This window comes from Thamnophis sirtalis, unplaced genomic scaffold (assembly GCF_051295495.1).
Source record: "Thamnophis sirtalis isolate CommonGarterSnake01/CBP01778 unplaced genomic scaffold, rThaSir2_p1.2 scaffold_3, whole genome shotgun sequence".
Lineage (NCBI taxonomy): Eukaryota > Metazoa > Chordata > Lepidosauria > Squamata > Natricidae > Thamnophis > Thamnophis sirtalis.
In genome coordinates, this window is record NW_028261383.1 from 140,756,192 (window position 1) to 140,782,774 (window position 26,583).

Below are 26,583 nucleotides of genomic sequence, written 5' to 3' on the forward strand. Positions count from 1 at the left end.
GAAGCCCAGCTGATCCAGGGCGGCAGCTTGAATTGCCGCTCCTCAGCTGTTTTGCTTTTTTTCTTAGTAATTTTCATTCAATTGTGCACACGCACGCAGCAAAGCAAAGTGCCCGCTCAGCGAACCGGTAGTATACCGGTTAGGAACCCACACTGCTATGTATATGCAGGAAATAATAGAATCGTAATTATTACGGCTGGTCACACAGCCAGATGCTTAAACTGGATTTGGTATTTTTATTCACTTATCAAATTGCAAGAACCTGGGATAGACAAATGTTGTGGTTTGATGGCGTTAAAAGGTATCATTGCAGTATGGTAAACTACTCCAGCCTTTGCAATTGATGGATGGTGATTTTGTCAATGCTGATGGTATTCAAATGCTGCCCCGGGTATTTTGGGATTGCACCCACAGTGCCTTTAAGATCTTCACTGACATGATGTAGTCATTTCTAATCTTCCTGACTTCAGTGTGCTTGATGTTGTCATCTTAAAGGATGACCAGATACCTGGGAAAGCAAAGGGAAATAATCAAAACCGTAAAAAAGCAAAAGTTAGAATATTTCAGACATGTGATGGACACCTGGAAAAATACAGCATACTTGACTTAATCCTCCAAGGAAAGATTGAAGGCAAATGAGATCCAGGCAGAATAACATTGTGGCTTCAAAATCTAAGGGACTAGTTTGGACAAAACTCAACAACACTTTTTCATGAGGCTGTTGATAAAAATAGGATTGCCAACATGATCGACAATGTCCGATGATGGATAGGGCACAAGAAGAAGATATTTGTAGTGTCTTCCTCCAGACTCTTGAAATTGTTTCCATGGGCATCTTGATTTCTTCCATTTTCGTTACTTTTTCCATTGATGGTGAGGCTGGTACATTTTGTCCAGTCCAAATTCCATTGCAGTATCTTAGCTGTCAGGTTTGAATATGGCTCTATTTCAGATAGTGTTTTTCCATACAGCTTCAGATCATCCATGTAAAGGAGGTGGGATGACTGGGTAGATGTTTTTGATGTTTGATAGCCATGATCTGACTTGTTCAGTATTGTTGACAGAAGCTGGTCTTTTGTTCCTCTACTGTTTGGGCAGTTTCCTTTCTGTTCAAGTGGAAAAGAACATGTTTTCAACTAGATACTGTTGCATTGCCTCAGCTACCACACAAATTTAAATTGTTGGTAAGCAAGACTTGTTGTCTGGGTTCGGTCCCTTCTGTTTGATCTTTCATTATCAGGTAGGTTTTGCCAGATGTTAGCCATTCTTCAATTTTGCCTCCTTGCAGTGAGTTGTTAACTACTTGTTGTGGCCTGCCAGTGGCCAGCGGAGCTGGCAGCAGATTCGGATAGCGAGGAGGTTGGGGAGGAACATGGGCCAGTCCTGGAGTCTGGGGAAGGCTCTGATGAGGGCTCTGTGTCCGAGGCAGAGAGGGGGCCAGTGCCATATGCCAGTTATCAGCTGCCTTCAGAGTCAGACATCAGTGAGGCAGATGAACAGCTGAAGCCTGTTCCCAGTGTGCGCATGCAGAGTTGCCAGATGAAGGAAAGCAAAAGAACAGGGGTCGACTTGGGAGTAAGGCCACAGATGGATGATGAATGGCCCCGCCCAGAGGAAATAAAGAGGAGCGAAAGGCGAGTGGAGTTTGCATGACACAATTGGTTTGCTTAATTGGTTGGTGACTCTCCGAGTCACGATATTTTGTAGATATCGGCCTGTCAGCTCTCCAAGCCAGATAAGGTCTGTGACTGTAAATCCTCCCTTAAAAGTTTTTGCTGGATGTGAATGAGCAGAATTCACAGTAAATTAATAAAAGGGGTTTTGTTGGTACAAGGAGTTTGTTTCATGCTCTCGGGAAGCCGCAGTCAGAACACTATTTAGCAACAAATGGTGAATGTTTCAACTGAAAACCATAGAGTTTGTCTTCACCTGGTAGTGACTAATACTTGGACTTCCTTGCCATTTTCTCCACCCTTTCTGCTGTTATACAAATTCTTTCATTTCAGTTTCTTTTTATTCTCATCCACCTCCATTATTCAAGCTGTATGCCATATGCTAAATAAATAAATAAATAAATAAATCCAAGCTGCATTCTTGTTGTATTTTTGGAAGTTGTTCCATAGCTGCACCAAGAATTGCATTGTTTCTTCTTCGTTAGGTATTGGCTAATTTAACACAGATTCTCCATTGATGGATTTGGTAGCAATATTTTTTTATTTGACTGAAATTGGAAATTTTGACTATTGTGTGCAATTAGAGCTTTGTATCTACTGATCTTCTTGCTACTTATTATTTGCTACTTTATTATTTCAAATTCTTCCTTAATCTTCTTTGATTCTAGGTGTTATTTCTTGGTCATATTCTTTGGTCTTCCTACTCTTCAGCTTATTTTCTTTCATCTGTTCTAGTTTGCATCTGATCTTAGAATGTTGATTTTATTTTCCAAGCTGGTCTTCCACTTCATGGTGCATTGTTTGACTTTCTTTCATGCGTGTTGATTTTGCATCCCAGGTATTTGGTTACAGCTGTAGCTGTACTCTCATTAGTTGGTTTGTTTCTAGCAGTGAGGTGGTGCTTATAGTTGATATTACAGTATTGACATGTTTTGATACTTGTGCTGTTTCTTTCTAATGAGCTTCAACGCAGAAGATCTTATTCTGTTGTTTTTGTGCTGCTCTAGATGTTCAGTTATTCTTTGTTTCAATTCTTCTTTTTCAATTAGCGCTTTGTTCTTCTAAGAAGAAGGCAGAGGAGAGGGTGCCTGGTTTGGGAATGAAAATGATTCAATAGTTATACTGATTTCCTCTTCTGCTGACTCCCCCTGGTTTGCCTTTATAGTCTCAGTTATTTCTGAAAAGGCTTTGATTTCTTTGCCCTGAATAGACCTTTCCAGTTCTTCTGTTTCTGTGAATAGTTTATTTCATATTATAAATTGACATTGTGTTCTGTTATTTTTTATTCTGGATATTGTTCTTTCCAGAACTAATATATTCTCTTTAGATATCCTCTTCTTATTGGACTTAATTTGTAATAACAGTTTATTATTTCTTTGTTTTCAATCTTTGTATATCTGCAACAGGGTAAACAACTTTTCTTCCAGTAGTCCTGCAATCTTTGGCCCTATCTGGTCAACCAACAGTCCTGAGTCTTACAGCCCATTTGCCACCATATGTACACCTACCACTCTCCTTGACAACCCAGCTGATTATTTTACCATCAGCGTGTGCAATGTTGCAAGAGCTGAGTGTATGACCTACAGTTTTTTCTATCTCTTTGCACAATCTGCACTTTGAATTTGATGATTTTTTTTTCAATGTTCGCCTTGATTGTATTAGTTGAAATAGCTTACTTCTGAGTAGGCAAAATCAAGCCTTTAGTTTCTTTTTTTTTAATATTACAGTTGTAAGCCATTGCCAGGTTTTATCTTTATCCACTTTTCCTTTGATATTTTGTAGAAAATGACCATGAAATGCTTTTTCTTGCCAGAATTCTGTTCATGTTTTTATTACATTATTTCATTTTTTATTATAGGCCATTTCTGAATGTGTTTTCAATATTCTAGCATGACACATAGAACTATCATTCCATTAGAAGATAGTTACTTCATTGCAGTGCTTCCATATGTCAGCCTTTATAATAATTTGAGAATTAGTTATACATAAATTCTATGGTGATGTTGTAATCAGAAATAATTTCCTAAACATCCAATAAAATTGTAATAGAAGAGATTTTTAAAAATCATATGACAATATTGTTTTTCTTCCATAACTCTTTAGAGTTAGTACCTATCTCTTCCCCCTTATGATTATAACCATGTTGCTTGTATCTTTACAATTTATATTGTTTTATTTGTTTCCTAGCATGATTTGATTGCTTATTTAGTAACCTATACTATCACTGTTGTATCTTATGATTCTTGATGAGTGTATTTTATTTTATTTTTCTTTATGCACACTGAGATCATATGCACCAAAGATAAATTCCTTGTGTGTCCAATCACACTTGGCCAATAAAGAATTCTATTCTATTCTATTCTATTCTATTCTATTCTATTCCATTCCATTCTACTCTATTCTGAAGAGCTTTCTTTCCTTCCAATACAGCTCTATACAATGGAGTTCAATCAGCCAATAAGAATTATTGTAATTTCAGACTAATCCTCTTTTTTGCAGTAGAAAGTACAAATGCATCAAAATGAAACTTAGAAGTTCTATAAATAGAAAAGATCAGTGGACATATAAGAGCAGGATATAACAACCTCACCCATTTCCCGTTAGGTCACCATTTCATTAAAAACCATTAAAAGTTTTGCAAACTAATTTCCCACCTTGGTTAGAAATATAGATGCAAGTTTCTAAATGTTACTACCCTGCTATTTTTGAGGTGAAGATAATGCAACTGACTGGAGCTAGCCCAGTGTTTAATAGCCAGATGCCCTTCCTGTCTCCAATGCGGGGGGGGGGGGAATCAGAATATTGGGTAACAATAAAAACAGCATTGGAAAATGTTTTTTCCACTCTTTTGCAATCTCCATAGACCTGTGAGTCATCCAATTAGGAACAGTGATCTTCATAAAAAGATCTCAGCTTGCCTTCAGGTCTAGTTCAATAAAGTGATGACACAGTCATTGTCAGGACTGTGCAATGTTTGGGATTCAAGGGCAAAGTTTTGGATTTGAATAACTTGAAGTGCAAACTTAGCTGCAACTCCTTAATCCAAATCCAAAGAACTGCACATCACGACTCATTCCTACAGATGATTATTCAAGGCAATGTAGCGGCTAGTTGATAATGTTGGAACATATTTGCATATCACATCAGTGGTGAAATTCATTACCAGTTCTGTGGGCGTGGCTTGGTGGGCGTAGCAGGGGAAGGATACTGCAAAATCCTCATTCCCTCCCGATCAGCTGGGACTTGGGATGCAGAGAATAGATGGGGGCGGGGCAAGCCAAAGGTGGCATTTGCTGGTTCTACCGGTTGTCCAGAACCTGTCAGAACCTGCTGAATTTCACCCCTGTATCACATCTAGCCTAGGTTTTGTTACCCATATGGGACTGGCCATAGGAGAACTGGCAAATGAAAGACTGCTCCATTTGGCTTGGGATGGAAATTTGGAAGAGAATTCCAGGCATTTTCATAGTGACCACGATACAAAAAAGATGCTGAGGTCCTAGAAAGAGTGCAGAGAAGAGCAACAACAATGATGAGGGGTCTGGAGGCTAAATCATATGATGAATGGGTAAGGGAACTAGACATGTTTTACTTGTTTCCTAGTATGATTTTATTGCTTATTTAGTAACCTATGACTATCACTAAGTGTTGTACCTTATGGTTCTTGATGAATGTATTTTATTTTATTTTTCCTTATGGACATTGAGAGCATATGTGGACAATGAGGGTATATGCACCAAAGACAAATTCCTTGTGTATCCAATCACACTTGGCCAATAAATAATTCTATTCTGTTCTGTTCTGTTCTGCTCTATTCTGAAGAGCTTTCTTTCCTTCCAATACAGCTCTATACGATGGAGTTCAATCAGCCAGTAAGAATTATTGTCATTTTAGAATAAATGACAAATTCCTTGTGTGTCCAATCACACTTGGTGAATAAAGAATTCTATTCTATTCTATTCTATTCTACTCTACTCTATTTGACATGCTTAGCCTACGAATAAAAAGCTTAAGGGAGACATGATAGAAGTCCTCCAATACTTGAAGGGATATCACAGGGAAGAGAACATTGATTTGCTCTCCAGAGCACCTGAGGGCAGGACAAGAAGCAATGGGGGGGACAGACGGACATGGACAAAAAGGAGGAATTTTCTACCAGTGAGAATGATTAGTCAATGGAACAGCTTGCCTCCCAGAGTTGTGGATGCTCCATCACTGAAGGTTTTCAAGAAACGACTGGACAACTATTTGTCCAAGATGGTATAAGGACTCCTACCTTAATTAGGGGGTTGGGCTTAGAAGACCCCCAAGGTCCCTTCTAGCCCTATGATTCTGACTAGCTGGCCCTGGCTGTTACTATTGACTGTTGAGATAAGATAATTAAAATCCATGGAGGCTCAATGCAGACTGGAGAGGAGAAGGGTCCTTTAACATCCTGGCCATTTATTTGGGGATAGGCCAGATCAAAAGACACTGGGGCAAAGACTCAGACATGGCAGAGATTTTAGGAATGTAGGGCCACACAATCCTGACAATCGCTCTAATTTTTACTCTATCCCATCCTATATGACACAAAATTAACATGGGATTGGATTTCTTTCTAATGCTTCCCTCTTTCTCTAAGACTGTGTGATCTTTTCTGCCAGACAATCTCCCCAGCTCTCTTTTTTTTAATGGCTCATCTTTTCCTCCACCCTCCCTTATTGGATGTTTCATACGTTCCTCAAAGAATTTTGGGTGGCGGGGTTTGGACTAGATGACCAACAAGATCCCTTCCAACTCTGTTAATCTGTTAAGGTCAGCTCTAAATTCCTCTTCACCCTCCTTCTTAGATTTCTGTTGTACCTTCCCTCCATAATCTTGAAGACAGAAAAAAAAGAGGGTGAGTAAATATGTGGCTGTAACTACAGGTAGTCCACGACTTACGACCATAATTGAGCCCAAAAATTCTGTTGCTCGGCGAGAAGTGTGTTAAATGAGTTTTGCCCCATTTTATAACCTTCCTTGCTACAGTTGTAAAACGAATCACTGCATTTGTTAAGTTAGGAACACGGTTGTTAAGTGAATCTGATTTCCCTATTGACTTTGCTTGCTATAAGGTTGCAAAAGGTGATCACACGATCTAGCACACTGCAATTGTCATAAATGAGTCAGTTGCCAAGCGTCTGAATTGTAATCATGTGACCATGGGGATGCTGCGACGGTCATAAGTGTGAAAAACAATCCTAAATCCCTTTTTTTTCAGTTCCATTGTAACTTTGAATGGTCACTAAATTAATGGTTGTAAGTCAAGAACTACCTGTACCTCATTTTGCAGATGCTTTAAGCTTGGAAGGTTAACTTTCCTTTCACAGTCTTTGCAATATTAAGAGCCCAAGCAGAGGTAAATCGTTTACAACAGAACTCATTAAGAGGCTGTGTCTAATCCATAACTTGATCCAAAGTCTAGGTTTGTACGAGTTTAAAAAAATCCTACTTTTGTTTGTATGAAAACTTAAAAATACTGCACTGTACATATCTTAATATTTAGATTATGGTGTATATGAATCCTTAAGAAAAGCAGAATTAGGAAATTCTGTGATGCTCTGATTCATGCATGAAGCATCTGTTCCACTGGGATGCTGCAAGGTGTCAAAACTATACAGTAGTAACATTTGTCATTTGTTGTGAGTATACGTGCTAAAATATTCTTAGTTTGCCCAAGACTATAGTAGCACTATTCTCTGTGGATTCCTACTGAATTCAATTAATTTACCAATGCCAGGATATCTTGCATTATCACCTTTCTTATGTTTTTGTGAACAGACTCTATAAATATTGTCATAGTCACTATACTTTGTGCCGGTCATTTTGCTGATCTTACTGTTTACAATTCTCTCTTTTGACCAGATGTACATATAACATGTAACAAGGACAGCACCACACATCTGCTGAAGTGGTCTACAGTCCATAAACGCTTATGCTATTGTGTAAAATGTTGTGGCTTTCACTTCCAGGTAAGTTGTGGATTGTAGACTACAGGTAGCCCTTGATTTATGATCACAATTCTGCCCAAACTTTCTGTTGCTAAGTGAGACCGTTGTTGAGTGGGTTTTGCCCCATTTTACGACCTTTTTTGCCACAGTTGTTAAATGAATCGCTGCAGCTGTTAGATCACTAACACAGTTGTTAAGTGAATACCTTTCCCATTTGACTTTGCTGGTCAGAAGGTTGTAAAAGGTGATCACATGACCCCGGGACACTGCAACTATCATAAATATGAGTCAATTGCCAAGCTTCTGAATTTTGATCATGTGACCATGGGAATGCTGCAACAGTCTTAAGTTTGTGAAAACCGGTCATAAGTCACTTTTTTCAGTGCGTTGTAACTTTGAACGGTCACTAAATAAACTGCTGTATATTGTGGACTACCTGTAATTTCATATAATGTTAAATTAGAGATTCAAAAGTCCAGCAGGAGAAATTCCATGTGAATTACTTTAAAAATATTTTAAAACAATCAGCCACAGACAACTGAAATAATTCAGTTTTTCACTATGGTATTCATGTTTTCAGAAAGTATAGAGATAAAACAGTTTTTCTAACAATTAAAGCATATCAGCCCAAAGAGCTTGGAAATTGGCTCATGCCTTTATTATCCATTTTAGTCACAATAAATATATTCTCCCTTTAGATGTCTCAGCTTTCATTCTTTATAAAAAAAGAGGTTTTACGGCTACTCTCCCTAAAAATTCAAAGGAGTCTGTTTGCAATCAAGTATTCTTCACAGACACAAAATCAAATCCACATAATCTGCGGATAAAATCATCCAATTTTAAAAAGAAGAATCCAATCAAATAAGAGAAACGAAAGTTAACTTAAGCGGAGCTCTAAAGCAAGAAAAGATATAAATACATACTGTATGCACCAGTTATCATTTGCTTGAACTCTGCCCAAGGAACAATGATGAAATTTAAGATTTTGTTTTGTTTCTTTTACCCATGCAAGGATTACAAAGAGTGTTTATATACTCAGATGGCTTGGAAGGAGCAAGAAAAGGGGCTTGGCCTCTTAAAATGGAGTTCTCCTTATTCTCAGCTTCTGTTCCCTTGTGGAGGATGTACGGCTAAGATCACATGCTCAGCAAAAACACCGTTAGTGTTTCTGAGCTCAGCCCGCAGGGCTTTGCACAATAAGATCTGTCAAGGGAAGGAAACCAGATGGAATGTGTAGTCAGGGCCCTGCTGAATGTGCTCCAACTCAGCACAGATGGGGTTTTGCAGGAATCAAAGCTCAGCTGCCTGTGTATACACACAATACCTACACCTCCCCCTATACACACATACATACAAACATACGTTCCCCCCCCCCTTGCTTTTCTTCCTCTTGTTCCTAGGGAATGAAGTCCCTAGAAAAGGCCCTAATAAGAGTCTCAGGGTCTCCCCACCCACCAAGGCTACCTTCCTTTCTCTATGCTGATGAAAATCAGGTGTCTCCGCTTGCCTAGATTTCACCTCGTCCACCTCTGGATGGGGTCTCCCCCCCCCCACTGTCTGATTAACAGAATAGAATAACAAGAGCCGGAAAGGGACCTTGGAGGTCTTCTAGTCCAACCCCCTGCTCAAGCAGGAGACCCTATCCCATTTCAGACAAATGGCTTGTCCATCCTTTCAAAGACCCTTGTTGCTTCTCCCCTCCTCCCCTTTCCTGGACCCCGGAGATTTCTAACTTGCCAGTTGCCCTCCACTACTCTTCAGACCGTGTGTCTGTCTGTCTGTCTGTCTCTCTCTCTCTCTCACACACACACACACACAGACGCACGCACGTACGCACACACCCTGGGGGTGAAACTCAGCAGGGTCTCAGCGGACATTTTGGGTAGTTTGGAGAACCCGCAAATACCACCTCTGGCTGTCCCCAGAGTGGGGAGGGAATGGGGATCTTTTGTAGTATCCTTCAATTGCCATGCCCGCCAAGCCACGCCCACAGAACCGGTAATAAAAAAAATTGAATTTCACCACTGACACACAGACGTTCTGAAGAAAAAAAAACCGTGAGCTGATTTCGCGCCTTCCTCCCCCAAGCATTCCCTCCTCCTCCTCCTCCTCCTGCCGCTGCTGCCTGGCGTGCCAGCGGCTTTCCTGTCCTGTCCTTTCCCCGCCGAGGCTGGCTCTGCTGTTTCAAAGGGTCGCCTGCCTGGCTCTGCCTCGTCCCCATTGGCCGGATGAGGCCCTCCTTCCTGCCGGGGCTGCTGATGTCAGCCACGCTCTCACACCCTTCCTAAGCTTTGCCGCCGCCGCTCCTGCTGCTGCGGCAGAACCTCCTCGGCGCGATCAGCCACGACCCGGAGCGGCGGACTCTCTCTCCGCCGGGGCGAGGCCAGCCCCAATCCACGGACCGGGCAGACGCCGCTCCTTCCTTCCTGCCTGCCTGCCTGCCTTCCTTCCCAACGCCCGGCCGGAGAAGGCGGAGGGCGCTTGTTTACCCGCCGGGGAAGGAAACGGCGGAAAACCGCCTTTTGTCTTGGAAGGAAGCATCACCTTCGGCGGCGGCGGCGGCCGATCTTCCCGGACTTTGCTCGCTCCAAGCCTCTTTCGCCCGGACTTCGCCTTCGGGCAACATGTCTTGAGGGCTGCTGCGGCTAAGAAAATGCCTCTGGTTGCAGCGGTCCCGGCGGATGCCTTTGTATGATCGCCGCCTTTGGCTCGCCAGCCTCCTTTCGGCGGGTGTGCAGGTTGTGAGAGGCAGCAGCGCCTGACCCGCGGTGTGAAGCTGCCAACCTGGAAGATCGGAGCAGCCGAGCCTCGCGGGGTGTTATCTCCCTCTTTCTCCCCGGGGGCTGGATCAGCCTGCTGGATGGTGGCGGCGGCGGCAGCAGCAGCGACGACGTCTACGGCCCCAATTGCCAAGCGGGAGGCGACCTCCGGGTTAGCGCTGTAGACCGGCGGCGGCGGCTTTGCTTCTTTGCAGGATCGGGGTGTCCCCGCGGTCCGCCTTTCTCCTGAACTGCCGGTTTGCCTTACATGTGTCGGAATATGCTCATGAAGGAGTACCGGATCTGTATGCCTTTGACAGTTGAGGAGGTGAGTGCGCCTTGCCTAATACGGGCCGAGAAGGGGATCGCTTAAGGAGTGGGGGACGAGGGGGGGTGGGGTAGAGAACCGTCGGCGATCCAGTGGCGATCCTTTTTCCACGGAGTTCTTTTTATTCCTTGCAAATGCAGCCTCGTTCTGCACGGTTGTCAGGCACAGTTGCATCAGAATCTCTATTGAGAACCCAGCTTTGCTAAGGGGAAAAAGAAAGAAAGAAAGAAAGAAAGAAAGAAAGAAAGAAAGAAAGAAAGAAAGAAAGAAAGAAAGAAAGAAAGAAAGGAAAGAAGCACCTTTCTCTCACACATACCTTGGGTGGCCCTGATGTGGGCTGCAATGAATGTAAGAAGAATACGTTTTTAAAAAAACTCACTTAAGTTAACATTGAAAACATTCGGTCTTTCTCTCCCCACACCCGCCACCCGTTCTTTTCATTTCCCAAGTTTATTTAGCTAAGGATGCTGGGACGTTTCTATTATTTAAACTTGCGTTCTTTTTAAAGGGGGTTTGCTTGCCGCTTCCAAGACGTGGGATAAAGTAGCCACATCGTTCGACTGAAAAGCAATGCGTATCATAAACATGTGCGCGCTGCGCTGAGATGCCTAAATTGAAGCGGGTGGCGAACAAGCATGACGACGGAGAACTACATACAAGGGGCTGTTCATGTGCAGATTGCAACAGGTTTCGGGGTGTGTGTGTGTCATACCAAGCTAAAGTTTTAACCAAACTGATAATAGTCGCTTTACCCGACGTAAAAGTTTGGAGGTTGTTTTATACCGTTAAACTTCAGGTTGTCTTTCTTTTGCTTCCCTCTTTTCTATTAGCCTTCTCGGATTTTGACTGTGATACGTGAAAGGCTGTGATCTGAATCGGGGAACAGTTTCAATTGCAGGGACTCTGTATGGAAAACCAGTCAATACCATTTAAGTTTCTTTTTCGCCTTTATTCTTTTTTGACGCTGCCAATATATATATATATATATTCGGTCTCGTTCTTTCTTCCAAAATATGCTATGCGCCACAAGGGGGCGCGTTTTGGATAGAATTTTCTCTAGACAGAGCGTTGTTCTTTTCCTTTCTGTTTAATGCAGATACTGTAGCTACGGTGGGAAGAATCATATTCGTAGATTTGGGGAAGGAGAGAGAGGGATAGGTAGATAGGTGGATTTTTTCCCCTATAATAATGTTTTATTCTTGCATCCCTACATTTTTGGCTCCTTGCTAAGATGTCGAATGAGTTTTTCAGCTGCAGAAAAACTAAATTAAATATTCTGGTGAGGCCACGATTCTTTACAATTTGTGTCATGAGAAAATACAAATGCAGATGTCAGTCATATCATTCACCTTAGTCCCTATCTATATTATTTGCGCCAGTCAAAATTCAGTGCCTGTGATCTATTTTGTATTTTTAATACTGGGAGGCTGCCTGGATGTTGCATGAACTTTTCCTCCAGTAGCTTCATGGGTTTTTTTTCCTCCAAGCTCTTCCTTTAGAAACCACCATTCTGGTGGTTAGGAGAGTTTGGCCAAGGATTCAGCAGAAGTTGCTATTTCTTAAAAATGAATGCTTCTAAACCTATGTTGTTAATGTTCCTCTTTAATTTCTCGGTAGTTAAATTTTAACACTACCTCTTCCTCCCTTTCCATTTCAAAACTTTTACAGCCTGGTTGCTTGGCGCTTGTCACAATCAAATGAGACAAATGGCTGTTTACAAGCCTGACTTAAAATGTACTCTAAATGTTCAATACAGAGGACCAGTTTGATCAGGGGTGGTATTAATTTACCTTCCCTACCAATTAGCAAATGTGAGCACGGGCACATGCGCTCAGCTGTGCGCGCATGCACTTTTGTGAAAAAAGGCCCTAAATGGGATGCCATAGAGGCCGGGCAGGTGGGCAGGGCCACCCACAATTTCCGCTACCGTTTCGGGTGAACTGGTTTGAACCAGTAGAATACCACTTCTGAGATATAATGGTTAAGGCAATGGGCTAAAAACCAGAAGATTGAGCTCTAATCCTGCCTGGGACATGAAGCCAGGGTCATCTATTTTCTTTCAGCTCTAGGAATAAGGCAGGAGCAAACCACTTCTGAAAAATCTTGCCTGCAGGGAAAACTGCAGAGACTTGTTCAGATAGTCACCAGGAGTCAACATTTGATTCAAAGGAACATACTCACATAGACTAATATATTTCCGTAGAAGTAAAAAGCCAATTATCCTTTACTTCTTTGCACAGATGTGGAAAAACATTGTACTTTCCTGACCCTGGGTAATAATGTCTGAATTTGCAAATGGTGGTTCATGCTTTCCTTGCCTTGCGCAAATGATTTTTCCCTTTGGGAAAAATACAAAACGGGTTTGCTTAAAGCGAATGAAGGAAGCACAGAAACGCTCAATTCAGATTTGGGCTTACTTGTCGTCAAATCAAAATTTTGTGTCGTATATGAATGAACGTTTAATGAACTTTGGGGGCTCAAAATGTGACTCAGGAACAAAAGGTCATGGATTTTAGGGTCCACCTTTTTACAAGTAACCTCGAAGGATTGTGTTTATGATTGTGCAGATGATGCAAGGTAAGATTTTACTATATTCACAAATAGTATAGATATGCCGTTCCCACTCATGGAGACATGTGAGTCCTGCTCTCATCCCTGCTTCTAGAACTAGATCTTGAGATGTTTGTTTTATAGACCAGCCATCTTACCTCCAGGTTGTAGAATTTCAGTTCTCAGTACCTATACCTAGCATGATAGAGGGATGCTAGATGACCACAGGTTGCCTTCTTTCTATTCCAGAAAGCTCTTGGCAATCAGCTTGCCATCTTGGTTGCTTGCACAAGGAGGTAAAGTTCAGTAGCTGACCATGTCCTTCAAATTTTGCTTAGATATCAAACCCAGCTTGGAGTCTTTACAATCATATCAAGAACGAAACCGCTAATCCTTTATGCAAATATAAATTATCTACTCTGGAAGACCTGTGGTTTTGAATTGTGCCCATGCTATGAGTTGAAAAATGAAGCTGTCAGCAACTGTACTTGATTCTTCATCAAATACTGGGAAATGTATTTAAATAGGTTCCTCCTGGGTTCTTTATTTCCCTCTCAGGAACTGTTGTCACCTTCTCGTTAATGTTTGGAGTCTTTCCCATGTTGTACTATAAGCAGTGATAAATGCACGAGTACATTATGTGACTAGGCTTATAGCAACAAGCAGTAGTTTCCCTTGGATCCTTGGTTACTAAATTGCTTTCCTTTTTTTTTTTTTTTTAAATGGCTATGAGTATCTAACCTTTAAATCATCAAGCTGGACTTGATGTGTATTTGCTGTAATCCCCATGTGACCTGAGTCAGATTGGGATAAAATGTCAAAAGCTCAGATTTAGGTTGCTGTACTTGCTTTATGATAAAACTTCTGGTAAAATTTCTTCCCAGATCGGAAGAAATATAATGTAATGTGGAACATCTGACTTTGTTAAATTGCTGTTTATATATTGATTAAGGATCTCATTGTCAGGGATGCGGTGGCTCAGTGGCTAAGACGCGAGCTTGTCGATCAGAAAGGTCAGCAGTTCGACAGTTCAAATCCCTAGCACCACGTAACGGAGTGAGCTCCTGTTACTTCTGCCAACCTAGCAGTTCGAAAGCATGTAAAAATGCAAGTAGAAAAACAGGAACCACCTTTGTCCCAGTGTTCCATGGGTCTTGGGCATTGAGTCATGCCGGCCACATGACAACAGAGATGTCTTCAGACAGTGCTGGCTCTTCGGCTTTGAAACGGAAATGAATACTGCCACCTAGAGTCAGGAAGGACTAGCACATATGTGCAAGGGGAACCTTTACCTTTAAGGCTCTCATTACTTGGTTTCTACTGCTTTACTTAAATACAGATAGTCCTTGATTTACAACAGTTCATTTGGTGAACTTACAGCAGCATTGAAAAAAGTGACTTTTGACTATTTTTCACACTTACAGTCGTTGCAGCATCCCCATGGTCATATGATCAAAATTCAGATGCTTGGCAACTGGTTCATATTTATGATAGTTGTAGTGTCCTAGGGTCATGTGATAACTTTTGCGACCTTCACCTAACAATTGTAGCAAGAAAACACATAACATGGGGGGGGGGGGAGCTCACTTAATAATTGTCTCACTTAGCAACAGAAATTTTAGGCTCAGTTTTGGTCATGAATTGAGAACTGCCTGTAGTGCATTCTGAGCAAAATCTGTCACTCACTGGTATTTCAAATAGGAATTCCCAACAGTGCTGGTGTTCAAAAATGTTTGCTACTGGTTCTGTTGGTGTGGCTTGGTGGGCATGGCATGGTTTAGTGGGCGTGGCTTGGTGGGCATGGCAGGGGAAGGATACTGTAAAATCCCCATTCCCTCCCGATCAGCTGGCATTCAGGAGGCAGAGGATAGATGGGGGCAGGGCCAGTCAGATGTGGTATTTACCGGTTCTCTGAACTACTCAAAATTTCCGCTACCGGTTCTCCAGAACTGGTCAGAACCTGCTGAATACCACCTCTGATTCACATAATAGCCTCTTTAATACAAAAATACTCTAGGTTGAAAGCATTAGACTGCTTCCTGATAACTATTAATGCTTGTTTACTATAGACAAAGTCCCCTTGGCATAATTAGCATTTAGGATTGGAAAAGGGTCTGAAATAAATTTTCTCTGAAGATTTAATTGTTCCTGGTTTTGGTTCCAGTTCGCAGCATCTAGGCAGGGTTTCCTCTTAACACAATTACCCAGACTTCAACTAAGTTACACAATGCTGTCTTAATTTCATGATTGCTTACAAAAATAATTTTACCTCTCGCTTTCAGAAAACGATAAAAGAATCTTCATGGCAGCTGTTAAGAACTGAGAAAAACAATTCATTACACAGGTCTGCGACTAAAAAGCTGTTTAGTTATTTTCATCTAATTTCCATGTATTTGGGTGTGCTGAAAACAAATAAAATATTGAAAAAACTCCTAGATGTCATGATTTGCCACAACATGCAAAATTGTCTTCAAATTTATCATTTTTAAAAAAAATTTGGTATTTTTTTGTATTATGGGTTTTTAACCAAATTTAAAGTCCAAATTACTATTAATTAATTCACATGAGTGTATTTAAGATATAAAATGCCCAAAAAAACCTTAAAGGGTTTGTCCACGTTAGGTAAAAAAATATAGCACTGTAAATCTGATGGTCAGCAATATATACATAAGCTAAGCAAGTTTTAAGTCTGTGCTTCTAATGGTAGAAGGGGTTAATCTTTCCTGAAGAATCCAGTGGGAGGGAGACACAGGGCAGATAGCCGCATCTCCGGTCAGTGCAGGGGGCGTGGCTAGCACTGTGACATCTCATGTACAGACACAGAGCTGTTCTCTCCTGCATGCCACACTTGTGCACGAATCATCATCAGGTTCTTGGTTCTAGGCTGTTCACACTTTTTCATCTCAATTCATGTTAGCTCATCATTCTTCAACCATTATGTTATGGCTCTGTGAAAGTGTATTAATTCGCCAGACAGTTTCTGTTTCATCTGTGGTGAATATACAGTGTTGAAGCAACAGTAGAACATTACAGACTTTGTGAAAAAAGTATACTTTGCATACTTTGGACTAAAAATTGGAGATCAAGATAAAGTTTGGGCGCCTCATAAAGTGTGCAAATGGTGTGTTGAGGACCTCCGAAACTGGTTCAAGGGTAAGAAAAAATATTTCTGTTATGGGATTCTTATGGTATGGCGAGAGCAAAAGAACCATAGTGATGACTGTTACTTTTGTTCATGCGATGTGAAAGGGTTTAATTTCAAATGGAAGCATTCCATTTCATACCCCAATCTTCACTCAGCAATTCATCCCATCCCCCATGGCACAGAAATACCAGTACCCAAGCCTCCTGCTACCTTGGAAGAGATACCTAGCTCCGATGAAGGTGACGTCATACCTGAACCAGATGACGAATCAAGTTCTGACTTTGAAGATGATACAAGACCAAAATTGTTTTCTCAGGAGGAGATGAATGATTTGGTAAGAGATTTGAATCTTCCCAAAGATGCCGCTGAGTTACTCGGATCAAGGCTGAAAAGCAGGAATTTATTGTTGCCAGGAGTGTCATCTTCATGGTTCAGACATCGTGAAAAGGAGTTTGTTCCTTACTTCACCCAGGAAGACAAGTTGGTTTATTGCATCGATGTCGAAAGTCTGATGGGTCAATTTAAAATCCAATATGATTCAGAGCAATGGCGTCTTTTTATAGATTCTTCAAAAAGAAGTCTCAAAGCAGTTTTACTCCACAATGGTTTTTACGCTTCCATACCTGTAGGTTATTCCGTACACTTGAAGGAAATCTATGAGAATTTGGAATTGGTTCTTCGTAAACTTAAATATGAAGACCATGGTTGGCAAGTGTGTGGGGATTTGAAGGTCTTGTGCATGCTGCTCGGGCAACAAGCTGGGTATACCAAATACCCTTGTTTTCTTTGTCTATGGGACAGTCGAAACTGACAAAATCACTGGACCAAGAAGAATTGGCAGCCGAGGGTGCTAACAGTCGGTTAAAAAAATGTCCTCCGAGAAACTTTGGTACTTCCCATAAAGTTCTTCTACCACCTCTCCACATAAAATTGGGATTGATGAAGCAATTTGTAAAATCACTTTCAAGAGATGGAAAATGCTTCAAATACTTGGTCACCAAGTTTCCATGCCTGTTGGAGGCAAAATTGAAGGCAGGTGTGTTCGTCGGACTATATATTAGAAGGCTTATAGTTGATCAAGAGTTTGTCAATACCATGACGGATCCTCAGAAAGAAGGGTGGGTTGCATTTAAAGAAGTCGTACAGAAATTTTTAGGCAATAACAAAGATCATCACTACAAAAAGATTGTCGGAAGAATGCTGAAAGCATTTCAAGCTTTAGGTTGCCTGATGAGTTTGAAAGTGCATTTCCTCCAATCCCACCTTGACTACTTTCCTGAAAATTTGGGAGCTGTGAGTGAGGAACAAGGTGAATGATTCCACCAAGACATTAAAGAGATGGAAAGGAGATACCAGGGAAAATGGAGCATTACAATGATGGCAGACTACTGTTGGATGCTTCAGAGAGACAGTCCAGATGCTAATCACAAGCGTAAATGCACCAAGAGGAGCCTCACAAGAAAGAAGAATGGAGTTTAGTGTGTGTAGGTGAGCTCATTTCAGTTCAAAAAAGGATTTTCATGAAAATATTGTAATAACACTTTAATTTTATAAGTCTATTTCCATTTATTTTGAGGTATTGCCTTATTTAACATAGTTACCTAAATTGTCAGGAAACATGATGGCCTATGACAAAATGGAGGTCATTTTTGGGTTCAGGGCACCCAAAAACATAAAGATTACGAGGAATAATTTTTTTTGCAGACCTGTGTTATGGATGAAGCATCACAATGAAACATGCAAACTAAACATAATTGAGGTGAAAAGGAACATAGAAGAAAATATTCAGTTATTGAAACAGATGCAATGCCTAGTATAGCAGAATTGAATTGATCAAATGATTGAATTTCATAAAAAAGCTGAAAAAAGAACTTATCGGGAGTTCTGAATCTTAGATGCTGAATCTATATATATATACACTATATTGCCAAAAGTATTCACTCACCCATCCACATAATCAGACTCAGTTGTGAGCGAATACTTTTGGCAATATAAACCGTAAAGCCTACAAACTTGAAATGTGGCTCTTGGTATGTTCCTCTTAGCTTCTAGGGGCTCGCCAAGAAAGGATTTTTCTAAATCACCATCAGATCATTAGTGTTTCTTATATTATTATTAACATGCTCTGATGCTAAGGAGTTAGACGTTCTACTCACCCTCCTCACTTGAAAAGAATTCTGTTCCAATTGCCACTTGGGCGTGGACTTGACCAGTGCGTGACTCATCCTGCCTGCGGGCTGGGAGTTTAAACATTCCTCCTGTTGTGACTCAGCAGCAGCTTGCTGTGAGTTGTTTCAGGATGCAGGAATAATGAGCAGCTGTTCCTCGTTAGGGTCGTCTTCTGCAGATAAAAGACGGATGGTGCCACGCCTTAGTGGCAGAAGTCAACGTCGTTCATCGGTCGTGGTTTGTTGTTGGTGAGAGGCACTTGGATAAGTGATTTGCTTTCTGTAAACCTGATTCAAAGAGGCACTTGGATAAGTGATTTGCTTTCTGTAAACCTGGTTTGCTGTAAGAGCTTTTTGTTTTTGCATTTGCTGTGTAATTTTTTGCCAGAGACTTTTATCTACATTTATTTTGGGCTCGCAGCCAGCTTGAGCCAGGACTGATAAAGATATTTCCTTTGAAGTTCTGTCTGACTGTCATTTGTGAACGAGGGAAGAGGGGGGTCAGAACACCTCCCCACCTGAAAAACACTCTGATGCTAAGGAGTTAGGCTGAGGGAGAGAAGGGGATAAGATAGGAAAGGCCTCTATGGGGCAAGCCTGAGGCAGAGAAGGGGAAAGGAGAGGCCAATGGTAACTACTCATTAATTTTCAAGCTGTAAGTGTCGATTTATCAAGCATAGTTTGTGGAGCAGAGGTATCCAGCTAATTTAAATATAATTCCTCATAAAGAACACTTTTGTATTAATGTTGTACTGGTTAAATGCATTAATAGATTACTGGTGACTGCAGCTCTCATGAGCTGGGTGGTATGAACTCGTGAAAGAAATGAGAAGCTTGATCCAAAGCTTAATCGGCTTCAACTGACTACTGGTGGTGTTGCAGTTTGGCTAACTATGATAATTTACAGGTAATCTTCGACTTATGACCACAGTTGAACCCAAAATTTCAATTGCTAAGCAAGTCAGTTGTTTTAATGAGTTTTGCCCCTTTTTATAACCTTTCCTGTCACAGTTGTTAAGTGAATCACTGCACCTGTTACGTTAGTAACACCGTTACGTGAATTTGATTTCCCCATTGACTTTGCTTGTCAGAAGGCTGCAAAAGGTGATCACATGACCCCCCCGGACAATGCAACCATCATAAATACATGCCAATTGACAAGCGTCCAAATTTTGATCAGGTGATCACAGGGATGCTGCAATGGTCATAAGTGTGAAAAACAGTTACACCACTTTTTTCAGTGCAGTTGTAACTTCAAAGGGTCACTAAATGAATGGTTGTAAGTTGAAGACTACCTGTACTTGGTGACATTCTATGTTGGAGAACGGACTTAACTCTTCAGTTTTCCCATTCTTAGTCTTATACTGTGCTTTAACTGGCCCATCAGATTGACTCTCTTCCATCACTTTCTAGCTATAATCATTTGGGTCAGAACTTCTCAGCTTGGTCTTGTTATAAAAATGGCAACCTTTGTAATCTATTTCCAATTGACCTTGGGAAGTGATCAGTGGTAGGATTCAAAATATTTTACTACCGGTTCTGTGGGCATGGCTTGGTGGGCATGGTGTGGCTTGGTAGGCGTTTCAGGGGAAGGATACTGTAAAATCTGCATTCCTTCCCAACTCATAGGGGAAGGATACTGTGAAATCCCCATTCCCTCCCCATCAGCTGGGACTCAGGAGGCAGAGAATAGATTGGGGCAGGGCCAGTCAGAAGTGTATTTACCGGTTCTCTGAACTACTCAAAATTTCCGGTACTGGTTCTCCAGAACTGGTCAGAACCTGCTGAATACCACCTCTGGAAGTGTTAATAGTTCTGCAAATTATTTAGGTTGGGGATCAATCAAACTTCCTCTTTAATTCAAGGAAGTAGAGGTAGATGGGCTTTTCAAAAGGATTTTAAAAAAATCTATCCCCCCACTCCTTAACCTTTCATATCCCTCAGAGAGAAGGACTCATTGATATTTTTGTTTGCCAGTTACAAATACTCCAAAAGGAATTCATGTGACATTGGCATATTTTTTTGTTATTCTTGCATGATATATTGGCAATGTTCCATGATATTTTTAGATGCTGCAAACTTTTTTCTCCCTTTTGATCTGCTTATTTTTTATTTCAAACGTGTTTTATGTTGATGACAAGCTGCCAGCAAGAAATACTCTAAAATTCTCTTTTGCTGGGTGTCTGTAACTATTACACAACCCACAAATTATTAAAGTCACCTTTGCACGAAAGTTAAATTTAAGCCCTGCAGAAATGGAAGGTGGTGAGACTCTTGATTATTGCAAAGGCTGCTGCAATTTTCATATCTTCCCATGTTGTACAATATCTGCACACAAAGGGTACACAACTAATGCTTGCCCTTGGAGAAATCTATAGCCCTATCGCCATCTGGTATTCTGCCTTGAAAGCTGCTATGAAGATTATAAGTAAGTTTATGGCCAAAATTGAGCCCAACATTTCTGTTGCTAAGTGAAACATATGTTAAGTGAGTTTTGCCCCATTTTATGACCTTTCTTGCCACAGTTGTTAAGCAAATCATTACAATTGTTAAATTGGTAATCCAGTGAATTTGTCTTCCCCAATGGTTGCAAATGTGAAAAACAATCTTAAGTCACTTTTTTCAGTGCCATTGTCACTAAATGAACTGTTGTAAGTCAAGGACTATCTGTACTTAATTTTAATAGAGGAAGACACTGCATTGAACTCAACTGCTCTTTTAACTTCTGCTATTTACCCATTAAGAAATCCATTGTAGCGATGCTAAGGTGTGTGGCAACTATCTTTACTGCGTTCTAAGACTGATGGTGAACCTTTTCGGCACCAAGTGCCCAAACCAGAACCCCATCTGGTCTTAGGGTTTCCAGCACTCCAGGGCGCTTGAAGACAAGGGCCAGCATGCATGCACAGCCCGGAAACCAGAAGAGCCGCTGGTGACAGCGCACATGCCCATAGAGAGGGCTCTGCGTGCCACTTCTGGCATGTGTGCCACAGGTTCACCAAAGAAATGTTTCATTCAAAATATGTTTTAATGTATTTTACACTCTATTTTTTTGGGGAGAGCCTTATCTGCGAATTGACTTTCTTTTGACATCATACACGTCAGCACTGCAGTTTTCAGATTCAGATCTCTCTCTTGTTTGATTAATTCATGCCTCAGCTTTAGCTATAATATTTCTGCACCCATACAGATTAAACTATACTCCATCAAGGGGGGGGGGGAACCAAGATCCTTATGGTGATTTAAAGTCTACTTTATTTCATCTTATATATTTCAGGGGCCATATCCATTTCATTATGGATTTTTATGCTGAAATTGGCATTTCTATATGCCCCCTAGTTTTGAGACGCTGAGAATGGTAAACACTGAGATTAGACGAAAACGAGATAAAAGAATATAATGTGATAATTACCTACTTGGTTGTCTGTATTCAAAAGCAGAACAGACAAAAGTCCATTTTTTTTCCACCTACTGTTTTGGGGAATCTAACTTACAGGCATACTGTGCAAGAGAAGCTGAGTTTCAGCCATCTCATATATTTCTTTCGGGGAAAAGCACAGAATAGAATCAACCTGCTGTAGTAGCTAAAATATTGGATTAAGAGGGGAGGCTCACTCTGTAACTGTTGCTGTTGTTTGAACCAGGTAGGAGAGAGTGTAATAAGAGTGCAGGGGGGGGGGGGAGAGAGAGACAGAAAGAGAGACAGAGAATGAGAATAGCTGTCTCTCTCCATCCCTATCTCTAGTTCTATCCCTATCCCTATTTGACAAAGTCAATAGGGAAGCCAGGTTTACTTAATAACCATGTTTCTAACTTAACAACTTCAGAGATTCACTTAACATCTGTGGCAAGTTAGATTGTAAAATGGGGTCAAAGTCACCTAACAACTGCCTTTCTTAGCAACAGAAATTTGGGGCCCAACCGTGGTCGTAAGTCAAGGTCTACTTATACTTAATGCTTGGAGTTCTCTAGTAGATTTCATCTATCAGCAATCCCCATCTTAATCTTTCTGGTTGGTTTGAATCAGCAAAAACCATCCAGCTCCATTTTTGTCGCTGGTGTAAGCAGCCTGCATTGAACTCTTGCTCTGCCCCACTGCCCTGACCCTGGACTCAAATGAGCCATTTCTCACTCATCACCTCCTCTGCTCCGACCTACAATCCTGGCTGCAGCTGTTGGAAAAAATGCTCCTGCTTGTAAAGCAGGGCTATCAGGCCATCTTCACAGCTTTTAGGAGGAGGGGAATTTATATGCAGGAAGAAGGAAAAATTGTAATGGCTGGGTAGCTTTGTCTTCCTACCAACTCATATTTCCCTCCTGCAAAACAGCTTCCACTAAAAGCTATTAATAAACAGTTTTTAATTCTACCATGAGTAAAAGGAAGTTGTATAGACATACCACTGATAAAAGGGTTAGGACATAAACAAGTAACAAGGTATACAGCCAAAGAAAAGTGAATTGAACTTTAATTCTCAGTTTATCCACGTAGCACTATTCATAGTCACCCATTAACAAACATGACAGTGAAAATGTATTCTGTCTCGCACGAGTGCTGCCATCTGTAATTGGGGAGATTCTGAGGAGCAAGGCAGCATCCTAGTCCCATGTGCTTTATAACCAACCCAGGTGGCCAATTTTAATGCAGCCCTGGAAATCTCAAATCGAAGCAGGTTAATAGGGAACATATTACAGGTAGTCCTCGACTTAAACAGTTCCTTTACTGATTGTTTGAAGTTACAGCTGCACTTAGAAAAAATGACTTATGTATGTTTTTCATAATTATGACTAGAGGTGGTATTCAGCAGGTTCTGACCAGTTCTGGAGAACCGGTAGTGGAAATTTTGAGTAGTTCAGAGAACTGGTAAATACCACATCTGACTGGTCCCGCCCCCATCTATTCTCTGCCTCCCAAGTCCCAGCTGATGGGGAGGGAATGGGGATTTTGCAGTAATCTTCTCCTGGAGTGGGGTGGGAAAGGAGCAGTGGTGAAATTCAAATTTTTGTACTACCGGTTCTGTGGGCATGGCTTGATGGGCATGGTGTAGCTTGGTGGGCGTGGCTTGGTGGGCATGGCAGGGGAAGGATACTGCATAATCTCCATTCCCATGCTATTCCAGGGGAAGGATACTGCAAAATCCCCATTCACACCCCACTCTGGGGCCAGCCAGAGGTGGTATTTGCTGGTTCTCTGAACTACTCAAAATTTCCGCTACCGGTTCTCCAGAACCTGTCAGAACCTGCTGGATTTCACTCCTGGAATGGAGATTGTACAGTATCCTTCTCCTGCCACGCCCACTAAGCCATGCCCACCAAGCCATGGTACACCCCCAAACCACGCCCACAGAAACGGTAGTAATTTTTTTTGAATCCCGCCACTGATTCTGACTATTGCAGCATCCCCATATTCATATGCTTGACAACTGACTCACATCAACAGTGAGATGGGTGGCAAATAAATTTAACAAATAAATAATAAAATAATTAAAATTATGAGGTGATATACTCAGAGAGTGATTAGTGGAGCTATTCCGAGTCATCATTAGCAGTCTTTGTGTGAATTAAGTCTAAGTGTAACAGCATTATAGGAAAAGTACCACCAAAGAAATCACATTTCAAAAAAGGTTTTCCCACTTGGGTGCTCTCCAGATGAATGGGCTTTAGCTTCCATTATTCTCAATGACAGCAATGCTGATTAGAGAATTTTTGGAACTTTAAGTCCAGATCAATACCAGGGGAAAAAAACTAAAATACAAATAGGCAACCAAGCATAAGATGTGAAACTCTTGCATCGCACATATAATTAGCTATATAAATACCAAGGCAGTCTTGCCTGTTGAATCATATATGTGATATGTGTAAATTTTGTGTCACCATGCCAATAATACATAGAGGTGGTCCTCAACTTACAACCATTTCTTTAGTGACTGTTTGATGTGACTGAAAAAAGCGACTTATGACCGTTGTGGCATCCCTGTGGTCACGTGATCAAAATTCAGACACTTGTCGACTGCATGTATTTATGATAGTTGCAGTGTTCTAGGATCCTGCAATCTCCTTTTGTGACCTTCTGACAAACAAGATCAATGGGGAAGCCAGATTCACTTAACAACCATGTTATTAACTTAACAACTGCAATGATTGACTTAACAAATCTGAGAAGAAAGGTCATAAAATGGGACAAAATTCATTTAAAAACTGCCTTGCTTAGCAATGGAGGTTTTCGGCTTAGTTGTGATTGTAAATTGAGGAATGCCTATATTCCCTTTAGTTTCTTGAATTTGTTGGAATAATGTATAGATATCTTAAAGAGGCCCAATTATATTTTAGTTAATTACTTCTTCTATGATAAAGTTATATATTTGCTTTAGTTGAACTGTCAGCCAACATCGAAGTAAAAATCTTTAGTGTTCGCTAAAATGGTGAGAGATTTTAGAATGCAGTACTAATTAGGATTGCTTTTCTCATTAGTAAATGAATTGGAGGGATATTTTGACGTGACAGTTTGTGGATTAATCAAGATTTATTATACTAGCTCTAAATAATATGGGAGTATAGTAATATTTTTTATTGAAATTATGCATGTAATTTTATTAAGGATTAGTCTCCAAATCCGTTTTTTTTCTAAATATAGGTTTGAGTCTTTCTTAGAACTATGTGTTTAAAAGCAATCATGCATTAGACAAAACACAAACAGAGACAAAAATATGGAATAATGGGACTCAGATTTGTATTAGAAAGGCAAAGTGCATCTAATCCAGACATTAGACAGTATTTCGATATTGACAAGGGAGTAATCCTGCCCTTTTATCCTAGGGCAGTAATGAGTAGTAGTAATTTTTATTGCTAGTATTGTTTTAAAATGTTTTATTGTTGTACATTTTTGAATTATAAGCCACCCAGAGTCTTTTATTGATATGGGTGGCTATAAGAAAAGAAAAGAAAAAGAAAAGAAAGAAAAAAGAAAAGAAAGGAGGGAGGGAGGGAGGGAGGGAAGGAAGGGTGAAGGAAGGAAGGAAGGAAGGAAGGAAGGAAGGGGAAAAGGAAAGAAGCTTTTAAGATATGAAATGCATTGTTGTTCACTTGGCATTTGTGCTTTGTAATAAGGGTGAAATGCCATTATCAGACCATTAGCTGAACATGTCTGATTCCCAAGCAACTACTCCACCTCCTTCATCTCTATCCTGAGTATAAAAGAAATGTGGAGTTCAGATGTGGTTGGAGAGCTTTGCCAGATCATAGCACCGTATAATTCAAGTTCAGAATGGGACAACTTGCCATAGCCAACTTGCTGGGCCAACTCGCTGCAGGATAACTTGTTGCGGGACAATGTAACAATTCTATTTAATTATTTAAAATAAAAAAATGTTTTAACTTTTGCAATACACGTGCCATTCTGGTCCCTCCTTTTGCATCCTCTCTTTAATGATTCTATTCCCCTAGCGCAGTGATGGCGAACCTATGACACGCGTGTCAGTGCTGACACGCGTAGCCATTTGGGGTGACACGCACAGGATTTCATGCGATTCATCCTCGGCTCCTGCACGGCCGCCGAGGATGAAAGAATCTGTGCTGGAGGAACGGGGGTGGCGGGACGTGTGATCTCCCCCGCCCACACTCACTTACTGTATCGCCGCCGCCCCTTTCTGAGCGCAGGGGCTGCTGGTAAGGCGTGCGTGCCGTGCGCACACACGTCATCAGCGAGGCGAGGGAGGACCCGCAGGAGAGGAGCGCGGGAACAGTGCGCGCCTCTCTCCAGTCAGGCCGGCACAGAGAGTCTACTCCTGGGACTGTCGGTTACGACCGCACCACAGCAGGGAACAGCGGAGTGCCAACGGGAACTGTGAGCGCCATTAGCAGCAACTATTGGGGTGCCATGGACTTGTAATTGCCCACAATAACTGAGATAAGTGAGTGGGAGGTTGTGTTAGCTTGTTAGGCTAGTTAACCCCTAATTGGCTATCTATAATTCTATCTGCTGTCACTGG

The 26,583-nt window shown here is 41.2% G+C and overlaps 1 protein-coding gene and 1 long non-coding RNA gene across 2 annotated transcripts in view; one reads left to right on the top strand and one right to left on the bottom strand.

The window, feature by feature from the left end:
- Positions 1-222: 222 nt before the first annotated feature.
- On the bottom strand, positions 223-10,329 carry LOC148048207 (uncharacterized). Its single transcript, XR_015696024.1, has 2 exons — positions 10,193-10,329; positions 223-508 (listed from the first exon to the last, which is right to left on the bottom strand). It is a non-coding gene; the product is annotated as an uncharacterized LOC148048207 (long non-coding RNA).
- Positions 10,330-10,595: 266 nt separating this feature from the next.
- PITPNC1 (phosphatidylinositol transfer protein cytoplasmic 1) overlaps positions 10,596-26,583 on the top strand; it is a 185,768-nt gene continuing 169,780 nt past the window's right edge. The window contains exon 1 of the mRNA XM_087710232.1: positions 10,596-10,735. Coding sequence (XP_087566358.1) covers positions 10,676-10,735 — 60 coding nt within the window. The 5' untranslated portion in view covers positions 10,596-10,675. The remainder of the gene's footprint in view (positions 10,736-26,583) is intronic.